This window comes from Lycorma delicatula, chromosome 10 (genome assembly GCF_047948215.1).
Source record: "Lycorma delicatula isolate Av1 chromosome 10, ASM4794821v1, whole genome shotgun sequence".
NCBI lineage: Eukaryota > Metazoa > Arthropoda > Insecta > Hemiptera > Fulgoridae > Lycorma > Lycorma delicatula.
In genome coordinates, this window is record NC_134464.1 from 21,323,735 (window position 1) to 21,336,427 (window position 12,693).

A 12,693-nucleotide genomic window follows, 5' to 3' on the forward strand; every position below is an offset into this window, starting at 1 on the left:
GTGTGTGTTTATATATATATATATATATATATATATATAGAGAGAGAGAGAGAGAGAGAGAGTGAGAAAGAGACAGACAGAGACAGATCCTTCATACTGAGCATCAGTGTCAGTTTCATTTGATACATAAATGTTCTTCATGATTATAATCATGATAAGAATGTTTAACAAAAATGTTGACTATTCAAAATACGATACAGAATTGAAAAAAACCACTTATGTGCACTGTTGTAACCAAAATATGCATTGAACTTCTTAACTTAATGAAAAATCGAATAATTATATCATGAAATACCGAATTAAAAAATATATGCATAAATAAATTTCGATAACAGATCTTACATCCATTTTACACTATTTCAATACTTACTACTGTAGAAATAAATCCAGAACAAGTCATGCGAATAGTTGTTAACCACTGAACTATTTTTTCTGCTAAGTCTGTCACTCCATCCCTATACAAATTTACAAGCAATGCCCATGATGTGGCTTCTACAGCAATTGAGTCACCTTCATGATACAAACGAGGTTGCTTAAATGGCCTTTGGTTTTCTATTTTAATTGGATTTGGTGGAATTGAATATCTTGACCAGTACACTAGTCCTTCTGTAAAATAGATTTTATGTTCATTAATTTACAAAGATTTTTAGAGAAAATGATTAAGTGAAATATATAATTTTATATTAAAATTAATGCTAGATGATATCTGGAAACATAGTAACTTAAATTAATAATATATATAACATAGTAAAATTAATAACATAGTAAATTAACAATAATTAACATAATTAATAACATAGTAAATTAATAATATATATTATAGATTAAGGAAAGAATTGTTGAATTATCAAACTAAAGGGTGAAATAAAATCAACAAACTATTTGGTTGTAACAGAATTAGAAGTGACATAAAAGAAGTGTTACATTTTAAAAGCAATAAATACTTACTCCACAGTAGTACTTTGATACTGTCTCAAAATACAAAGAAAAAGTTTCACTACACAGTTATTGAAACAAATAGAAAAACCTAGAAAACTTTTCAGATTATCTAAAATCCATACTTCAATTTCTCACATTTAATTTGATTTTTAATGAACACAGATAAAAATACTTCTCTTTGCAGTGTTTCATAAAATGATTTATTTAATTATTATTAATAATTTATATAGTAATTCTTTATTATTATTTTTTCCCCTTTTTTATACAAAAATAGTAGATTCTTATTATCTACTGATGATTGTTTAATAATAAAAGTGGCCAACTAATCTTTATACTTTACATAATTCTTACAAACTGTTTTTGAGTATTTTCTAATTTATTGCTAATAGTAAATGTAGATTATAATAATGTTAATAACATAGATAATGTTCATAGATCCTTTGCTACCAGTAAGCAAAAAAAAAAAGTTTACCAGTATGTAAAAAAAAAATTGATTTGTACTAGTGATTATTTTCACTCTGTTCTATGCAGAACTGGTTGAAATGAACAATAGTGTTCTTATAAAAAGATATACTTATTCAATTCAATTATAAGTATACAATGTATAATATCCAACTGGAATCCTAAATCAGTTTTTAAAGTAATATGTATGGCCTTACATATGTATATTGTAATATGTACTAAGTTATTTATGTTGAAGAATTAATCTGTACTATTTTCTATTAAGTATTCAGTTTTTTTTCAGATAGAAATATAATTATTATAGGAATAAAAGAGAATGAGGCAGGAGAATGAAGTTAACAAATTTATAAATTGTAAAAAAAACAAAGAAAATAGACAGTATGTTACTTGATTTTTACAAAATTTATTTAAAAGTTTATTCTGAAAGTAATTTTTTTTTTAAATAAATATTCTGTACATAACATCTGAGGAAGGTACTGTGTACCAAAACAGCTATACTTTTTAAATAAATTTTGTGAAAATAATAACATATGCTTATTTTTTTAATTGTGATGGATTTTCATCAAGCCTTTATCCATCGATTAAAAAAAATGAGTGTTTACAGATAGCATGCATTATAAAAAAAGTCACCTATTCCACTCATTTTCAGGAATAAAAACAACTTTGTGAAATGGACATTAACTAAGTATAAGGTAATCAAAATGAGGAACAGTGGGTGTTCCTCACCCACTGAGGATAAAACAATTTGTTTTATCTTCAAGTTGTAGAATTTCATCAATAATACTGTTCTTAACAAATAAAATTAAAGCAGATGAATTATCCAAAAATTTATTTTACTCCAGATTTAGACATGGAATTAACTACGCATTAATAGCAAACCTTGTTTTTACAAATTTTCACCAATTTATCCTCTTAATTTTAAGACAGATATCTCAAATGTAAAAATGTCAAATAACTACCTGTGAATAATGTTAGTTGAGACAGAAAAAATAACTCAGAAGGGACAAGAAGGGGAGCTGTCACAGCTCTTCTTGAGAGTTCTTCTCTCTGTCACAGTTCAGAGCTGTCACAACAAGAACTATCTGCTAATCCATCTGTTTCAGCTCCTCCATAACTAGTCATCCACTAAGTCTGCTGATTAACACAGCAAGTGGTGACTGCAAAATGATAACTATTCTTCTTTTTACTGAGAACTGAGTACATAATACTATTCTGTTTGACTCCTGTCTTACTTTGTTTAATAGCTTAACTGTAACATTTACTTATAGATGTAGATTTTATCATAAAGCGCTACGTCACTAATTTTTTGAAAACATCTAATATTATCTTGACAAACAAGCTGAAATGCTTTATTTTAAAATGTTGGACAGCTTTTTTACAAAACAGCTTTTTTTCTAAACAGAACTATTCCAACACATTTATAGCTAAAATTTGAAGTCATGATATATTATGAATTATTGGCATAAGTATTGGCTTAACGAATTTTACAATACTACCAGTAAAAAGGTTTATTTGAAAACTGTTTTGATTTAATGCTCAGTGCTGCTAACATAATATACATAGAGCAGAAATCATTCTATCATCCTGACACTGCTTAGGCTGCAGCAGATGAGCAATATTTTCTAGGTTCATAGGAGGATAGCATATTGGTGCTTCAAATGTTGTACTGTAGCACATATATAAAGTCAACGTTATATGTAAAAAATATGAGTAGAATGGCATAACTAGTAATATAAATATGTTACAAGTGGACTAGATAGATTGAAAAAAGATGCAGTGAACATGTTGAGTTCTCAACTGAGGAATTTGGTAGGCAAAAGAGTTCCTTTTGACGTGGTAATACGTAACTCAATTAATTCATACTGGCAATTACACACTGACTTCCAGTTACAGTCTGCCTACTTTTTGTTAGGATAAGATACATTTTTTTAGCATGTGAAGAATGTGAAATCTGACCAGGATTTAATCCTTGAAATCTAGAATCATCCAGGTAAAAGCCTGAAATACAATTACTCCACATGGAGGTCGCTACTAGATAGTTCATTATAATTTAAATTTAATAGAAGGCAGTTTTTTATTTGATTAGGACTTCATACTTCAATAAATAAATAGATCCAAGAAAACATTTAATAATACAATCTATCTTTGGAGATTACTGTCTTTATCAATTCCTTTGTGTTTATCTGTAGAGCTTATCTTTAGAGATTGTATGTACGGGTGGAAGTATGAGCTTATGGCTTGATTTAAAAGCTCCAGTACTATCATAGAGTATTAAAAAAATCTATAAAGAAGTCCTGCAACCTTAAGAAAGGAATAATAAATAAAGCAATGAAAGAATTTTTTATTTTAATTTCTTGCACCAAAACACCTACTTTCATAAGTAACCACTGGAAAAACACAATCAATTTTGGGATTACACTTATTTTATAATATATGTCCTTATACTTAATATATACATACATACCCACATTCTGTTGGCTAACTTTCTGCATGATTAATAAAGCATGCTCTCTTTTATTACTATTTGCTATGGTTAAAGCATATGTAGATATGGTAATAAGATATGGATCAGATAGTACTGATAGCTTTCGTTCCAAATAAAAAACAGCGCTTTGAATTCCTGTTGTTGCAGCAGCCCTTACTTCTCCTCCAACCACACCACCATTTACTACTTCCGTTAGTGTTATTAGTACATGTGCAGTAAGTGATACATCTGAATCCTACAGAAAATTTAATAAACTTTATATAACAACTGAAAGTTCTATTCACAGAAATACTTTTATTAAATTTCAATTAAACTACAACTTTTATTCCTAATTTCCACTTAATAGTTAATTATTACTATTAAACTCTCAGATTATTATATACTCTCAGATTTAATGCTTAAGTAATCATTTTGTTACCATAACAAAGAAAGCATGAAGTAGAAAGTTTGAGAACAATCTAAGATATCATGCATACAAAGTATTTACTAGTTTACAAGCAAATAGAACATATGGTGGAATTTTATTACATGAAGCAGTTCAGTTTCAGAAAATGTATGGGTACAAAGAAGGCCATTCTGGTTTCCAGAACTGAGATGAATAATCTTAGAAGAATAAGGACAAAGACAATACAAGATATTTGTATGTCAGAAAATATTTGATGATCTATATTTCAAGGACTATGGATTTAGTTTGAAAATGAATAACAGTAAAACAAATATAATGAAATACGACAAAGGAGCATTATGAGAAATATATTATGGTTTTGTTAAAAATCTTATTATGAATAAAAATGTTTAAAATTGTTTTTTTTATTTAATATTACTCAAATCAATAAATCCATCTTAACAGAGAAATACAAGGTACAATTAATTATATGCAGAGAATCGTATTAATTGTGAGCATCATTGCTTAGAAAGAACTATTAAATAGAAAAGAAAATTTTTTAATAATTACTAACTAGGCAAGTAGCATCAGTGTCATTACAATATTCCTTCTCATAATGATTCAAAAATGCAAGAGCTATTTGAAAACGTTTCCCTTCTGTTCTTCTATCAATAAAGAAGGCAGCCACCAAGTACAAATTTTTCAACAGTTCAGGCATTCAGAGGAAATGTGCACACTTTCATGTAACATACCCAAATCACGCACAATTTTGTTGCACTGTGATTTGCCTATTTGCATGCAACAGTTCTTGAACCGATTCAACACTGTCATCCATTGCTGAAGTTGATGGACCCTAATGGTAATCATCTTTGATATACATGCACTCATTTTTAAACAGCTTTCACCATTTGGGATTGTTAGTATGATGCTGCAGACATCATACACTTCACTCAGTTGGTAATGAATTTTAGTAGGATTACAAGTCCTTGACCAGAGAAGATGTGTCACTGTATGAACTTCCAATTTGGATACTACTTAAACTAACAGAATATGACTATCACTAATAATGAAAAAATAAAATTGGGCCAAATGCAACTTGACTGCCTGTTACATATATATAACAAAATATGAAACATAGTGATTAATTATACTTACATTTAAAAACATTTTTGAGTCAATGTAACTGACCAGAGGATATTCACGAAAGCTTCCACTGTAAGTCTGGAATTTTAACAACCATGTAATACTTCGAGCAAAGACTTGGGGATCAATATAAAGAACATTTTCCCAGTCTGGAAATGTTGCATGTTTAAAAATCCTTAAAGCCCATGCAGTTAACCTAAAAAGTAAACAATTTGTAAAACCATTACTTGTACTTGTAAAGTACAATTCTATGGTGTACTTTTATGTAAAAATTGATCAAAAACAATGTTTTGACAGATTCCATTTTTAGAATTTTTATTTAAACAATGCTTAAATTAAAAAAAATAAAATACAGCAGCATTTCTTATCTTAACATATAAATTTTATAACATAGATGAGAATCATACCTTTACCTTTAATCATGACCTAAGTAGTGTACACATTAGGTTTTGATATTTATTTTGCATTTCTATTGTTCACAACTTTAAAGGCAATATTTGTTACAATTGTATGAGTATTAAGTTTTGTTCTTATAACATCTCTGATAGAATGCAAAATATGCAAAAAATTAGCAGAAAATAGTTTCTGATTATGCTTTGCGCCCTTAAATTTGTCGTGATAAGCGTTTCGATTGCAAAGATTTCAATCATTTTCAGTAACAGAGATTTTTACAAATATTTTCAATTACAAACAGACTTATAAAAATGACAAAAATCATCTCTTAGTGATATAATCGTCAAAAAAAATCTTCAATAGTCTAAACAATATTTAATATGCAGATACTTAAATATTATGATACATAGAATTTTTATAATACAGTCATCGAAAAAGATTGTAGCAATTTAAAATAAACTTAGCTCAGAAACTACTACATATAATTAAATGAGTATTTTTTTTAAAATTAGTTTGGATGTGTATTTAAAAAAAAAATAGGAATGTTACGAAAATAAAAATTATATAGATATTTACGAATTTTTAATGCTTATAAAAAATAAGGTAACTTATTCAATGTTATAAAATTTCAAACGAAAAAATGTAAAGGAAACAATATTAAATATTATATTGTTGTAGTCGAAAAGAAGAAATGCGTAGGTGATAAATGCGTTTTCTTTGTTGCGTGTTTTCATAGCAGCACCAGGTACGCACTTAATGTTTGTGAAAATCAAACCGATTTGGAAAAACAATATTTAGAAGCATATGATAAAATTAACGAATCTTTCGCAAAGTTTACTCAAATGAGTAACGGTTGGGTGAACAAAATATTGGGATTGGATCTTTCGATAATTGAATTCGAAACACTCTGCGGTGGAAACGGATGATATTTACCATTACCAAATTCTTTAAGTTAGAAAAAAGCTGTAATCAATATAAAATGATCAAAAATATTTCTGATGGTGTATTTTAGCTAACCTATTCGGTAACGGAAGGCATTATTGAATTTCATACCATAAAAAAATTGAAAATCATTTAAATATGGCAACAATTAAGTATTCTGTTTGCGTATAACATATTGATAAATTTGAAGCTCAAAACATATCGGTGTAAATGTATGGTGATATGATATCGAACATGATTATGAATCTTAATTCTAAAAATGTATACTTAAAATGTGCGAAAAATAATCGAAAAACAGTGGTTTGGTTGTTATTAACCGATCTTACATTAAATCGGTTACATTATATTCTAATAAATATGAAAAACGGATATAACGGCTTATCAATACTGTTGGGTGATATGAATAAAAGTCGAAGAAAAGTTGATTATTGTCCCTATTGTTTGTACTGCTTTAAATCTCGGAGTAGTGAAACGGAAGCGTAAAATGACTCGAATACATATTGAACATTGTAAACAAGGAAAGGTTCAGAGAATTAGAATACTAAAAGAATGGATTGGCAAGGGAGAGTAACAGAAACGCGGTAATATATTGTCATATAAAGATCATTCAGCACTCTGCGTGCCTTTTGTTATATATGCTGATTTTGAATAGTTTATCTTTCAAAATCATATCGCAAATCCTAAACCTACCACACTAGTTATACAACTAAAACAGACATTCATAAACTATCGGGTTGTTGTTGTTATGTTATAAACGATTCGGTTGTAGAAACAAAACCATACAGAGCTCATTCGGACGATGATCAAGTGTTTGAAAAATTTCTTAAGTTATGTAAAAAATATGAGTATTTTGAAAAGAAATTATTAAATGAAAAAGTCTTAACTATGACCGCAGAAGATGATAACAAATTTCAACAAGACACTAAATGCGTTACATGTGAAACAATCGTGTAAGACACCATTCTCATACTACCGATAAATTTATCGGTGAGGCACATGAAAATTGCAGTTTAAACTGTAAACGCGTAACGTATGTACTAGTAGTATTCCACAACCTGTGGGGATACGATTCACATCACATTGTATTGGCGATGGACGAGTTGAAAAAAAAGAAAGTAAATTTGAAATTTCTTGTGTAGTAAACAATAGTGAAAAACTTATATATCGTTAATCCTCAAGAATAAAATATCGTATCGATTTATGGATTCATATAAACTTCTGTCTTACAGTCTGGATGAATTGGTGGATAGTTTATTTGCTGTTGGTAAATCAATGACACCTTACCGAATTTTGTTTGGATGTTTATTGTCTATGTGTAAGTTTAACAACTTACACATAGTTTCGAAGTGATATAAAAAAAAAATCATGAAACAGGTAGTTTTTGTATGTTGAACCTATTAATTCAACAAAAAGGCGTTTATCCCTATACATACATTAAATCCGCATTTGTTTTCAATGAAACACAACTACCGCCTATCGAAGCGTTTTATAATGATTCAAAGAAAGAAAACATCTCCGAATTAGATTATGAACACGCGCAAAATGTTTGGAATCGTTTTAAAATTAACAAGCTCGGTGAATATCATGACTTATATATAAAATTGGTGTCAAGTTGTTGGCTGATGTATTTGAACGCTTTCGTAATAAAGCAATGGAAATAAACGATTTAGATCCGTGTAATTATCTTACTGCGACGCATTTATCATGGTTTGCCGCTTTAAAAGCCACTAAATTGTAGATAGAATTGGTTACAGATCCTGATATGTGTTTGTTTTCTGATAAAGGCATTCACGGAGGTTTTCGATGATTCCCAATCGTTACGCCCTTCTAACGATCCGCAAATAAACGATTAGGATAAAACAAACCGATAAAAGTGATTAAATGTTACGATGTTTGGTCTCTTTAAGGGAAATATATGATGGAACCTCTGCTCGTAGACGGATTCAGATGGTGTAACGAAAACAAAATTGAATATTTGGTAAACAACTAAACCGATGTGAAAGATAATGCAGAGACCGGGTTATACTTTAGAAGTTGATTTACCATGTTTTAAACATCTCCACGAATCGAATAAAGATTTTTCACTCGCGTCAGCGAAAAAATCCATTCCCAAATAGTATTATTTTTCCGTTTCTTAACGATGAAAAACGTGTAGCATGTAGAAAATTATTGTGTACTTTGGAAGATAAAAGTAAATACGATCTACATTATAGAACTTTAAAATTATACCTTCAACAGGGGTTGATGTTGAAAATACATAACGCCATTTGTTTCAATCGATCTCCATGGTTGAAAGATTATGTTGAGAAAAATTTCTACACGTGGTGTCGTACAAAGGATCCGACTGAAAGAAGTATATAAACTACTAATCAGCAGTGTATGTGGAAAAACTATTGAAAATGTAAGAAAGCGAATCTATATGCGTTTAGTTAACGATAAAAATATGTTTAAAAATTAAACGCAAGTCCAAGAGTAAAACATTATTATATTTATGGAAACGATATGGTTGGACTATCAATGTTGAAGAAAATATGTACTTAAACAAGTCCATATATGTAGGTTTAACTGTAACGGGTTTAGCTAAACTAATCATGTATGATTATCACCACAACCATTTTTTACTTAGATACGTCTATGAAAACATAAAACTACTAATGACCGATACAGATTCGTAATTATATTCAATTATACCGAAAGATGAACATTTTGAAGGCGAAGATCTGAAATATATGAATCAAACAGACGGAAGTGTTTAGCGTCGAGTAATTACGATATAGGTCGTTTAAAAGGTAAATGGGATTACTGGTTCGTATTTACTAGTTTGGTTGGGTTAAGAGCGAAAATGTATTCAATACTTTGGGGAGATGATGTAGATTATTTAAAGCAAAAAAAAAAAAAAAAAAAAAAACAGCCAAACGGATTAAAAAAAGGTTCTCTTATATTTCATACCGATTATAGTTTGAAAGCTTTATATCACTAATTGTATAAAGATTGTTTAATAAAAATGTCACATATTCCATATCAAAATCATTACGTAGTTTTGAACATCAAATTTACACGCTTGAACAACGTAAAATAGCTCTCTCTCCGTATGATGATAAAGATTCGTACTGGAATATAATACAGACACACTACTATACGGTCATGAAAAGATCAATGAATATATGGTGAAGAAAATAAAAGACGAAATCTTCCGCGTGTAGATAACGTTAAAACACTGGCTTGGGGTCATTAGGAGTATAGATTTCATCTTGTATGTTATCTCAGAACGAATGTATTATAATATTCCGTTAGAACTGAGGCGTTTATATGAAAAAAAAAATAGTCTATACCCATTTTATTACCAAGTTTGATTTCCCTAATTAGTTTTAAAATACGTTAGTTTAGTTTCGTTACAAATACTACAACTAGATCTTCTATTTTTTCAATCACGACACAATTACGTGATAACGTTCTAAATCTACATTTGATACAAAACGAGTATATTGCCTAAATATGTACAATTTAATATGGAACATCAATACCGCGTGTTAACTTTACATCATGATAACTTTGACCATTGTTCATTTTTTTAATCCCTTATATATGATATAAAGATCTTTAGTTTGACTGATTTCATTCAAATCAGATTCTATAAGATTATTAAATCTTTGCGGTAAAACATTCATTTTCCCAAAACCTTCAATTTCTGCAATAATCGAATCACCGTTTCTAGTGTTTGTATACTCCATGTTTTCAATTTTATATTGTGTATTGTTTATCATTTCATTAATGTTTTTAATATTATTACTATAATTTAAACCATTCAATTTTTCGAAAATATTAGACATTTTTTATACATCTACATATAAAAGTATGTATATGTAAATTCAGCATCTTATTGTTGTCATAAATTTTCGTTCATTTATAGATTTGCAACAATAAGTTTAATGTACGCTACGAAAAGATCAAAGACAACTATTCATATGATATTTTCGTTGATTTTAAGCTAATTATCGATACGAATGCGGGTTTTTTAATGCAACAAAATTATGTCAAGATGATGGAAAAAGATTTAAAAAGTGATTAGAAAATAAATAATCTAAAGAGTTATTACAATATTTTTCATCGAGCCGAATTCGGGCCGATGTATCAGCTCAGATCCCACCCGATGCATCGGCTCAGATCTGAGCCTATGGAATAATGTTTAAATTTACCGGTGGTAACTGCGAAATCATAAGATAAATCTATGTTTGTGACGATTTAATACTAGCAATAAGTTCTTGGATATCCCAAAGTTTTTATATTAGTTGTAATAAAATTATAAAAGATTATTTCATCAAAGATTTTAAGGTATATGAAGATGATAATGCTCAGTTGCAATTGAAAGTACAAGAGCTTGAAAATATTACGGAAAGATTGCATGCTGAAAAAGTACTAGATGAAAAAAAAAAACATCTTAACTTAACCAACAAAAATTTAAAAGTTGCAAAACGATGAATTAAACATTAAAGTAAAAAACTTAAAATTATGGCAATACCATATTTGTCCACACTTTTATCATATGATGAGAGACAATTGTCTAGTAATTTTGGATAAAAACGATCCGAATGATTATATAATTATAATCATAGCATATAATTATGCTATTCGCGTTCAATTTGGATATATAAAAAATACATTGTAAAAATTAAGAAAAAGATATCCCAATAATGAAATCGTTTATAAAAAAGTAAGAGATCCAAACCGTGTAAAATTTTACAATTTTATCCTCCGCTAACTTAAATTATAAGGAAATGTAATCATTTTAATACAGCGATGGATATTGGACTGTTTAAACAGCAGCTGTTAATATAATAAATACTTTAAAGATGATAAAAATAGCTTTTTTGAACCGTTGATGAGATCGACATGCGCGAAAGACATAGACACATGAATTCGCTGAAACATACCGAGTAACGTCATTGCTTCGTTTAGAATACATTATTTCAATACGTAATTTTTTTATTGTACTAGAACAATGTCAATTAAAGCCGATTTAGCGACAGAATTACATAAGCCGGCTAGGCGCAATTATCCAACCAGAAAAAATGAACTCAAAGGTTTGAATGATCTATACCAAGCAGACTTAGGAGAAATGCTTCCTTATTCTAGACTCAATAAGGGTTACAAATAATTGTTGACTGTTATCGACTGTTTTACTAAATTTTCGTACGCTGCACCTCTAAAGAAAAAACGGGTGTAGAAGTCGCATTTGCCTTGCGACCGACATTTGAAAATTGCAAAAATGAAACTATTCTAAACGGATCGGGGGAAGGGATTTAACAATCCACACGTTAAAGCGTTGTTGAAACAATACAGTATTAATGCATTATTCGACATTTTCAGATAGAAAAGCGGCCATAGACGAACGTTTCAACAGAACTTTGAAGACGTCTTGTAGTATATATATACTGCAAGCGTTAGTAGACGAGTTCAATACCGAGGATACAGCTACAAACTTTAAACTGAAAGATGTAAACAAAAGCAACGAATCGCAAGTGCTAGCAAATCTAAACAAAAACTACAACAGGAAACCGATTAAAATTAAATTCAAAATTGGCGATGCGGTTCACATAAGCAAATATAAAAAAGTATTCGACAAAGGTTATTTGCCTAATTGGACGGATGGAATATTCAAAATACATACGGTATTTTGAATCTCACGCCGTTACTTATATGAATTGATTGATGGTAGAATTGATATTATAAAAGGTCGCTTCTTTAACAACACGAATTTAAAAAAACTAAACATAAGGATGTATACCAAATTGAGAAAATAATCAAAAGAAAAGACGACAAGGCCTATGTAACTGGTTGGGTTTTGATAAAAGTTACAATTCATGGATAAATTTAAGTGAAGTCGTCGAATGAAACCTAACGCCAATACTTTATTGATAAATTTTTTTCATCTTTTCTATATATA

At 29.2% G+C, this 12,693-nt stretch overlaps 1 protein-coding gene across 5 annotated transcripts in view; it reads right to left on the bottom strand.

Moving 5' to 3' along the window:
• The window catches only part of LOC142331279 (CD109 antigen-like), a 144,654-nt gene that overhangs the window by 26,418 nt on the left and 105,543 nt on the right, over window positions 1-12,693 (bottom strand). For all 5 annotated transcript variants that reach the window (XM_075377066.1, XM_075377065.1, XM_075377068.1 and 2 more), the window contains 3 exons: window positions 5,427-5,610; window positions 3,866-4,121; window positions 371-606 (listed from right to left, as the gene is read on the bottom strand). In XM_075377066.1, the coding sequence (XP_075233181.1) occupies window positions 371-606; window positions 3,866-4,121; window positions 5,427-5,610 (676 nt within the window). The remainder of the gene's footprint in view (window positions 1-370; window positions 607-3,865; window positions 4,122-5,426; window positions 5,611-12,693) is intronic.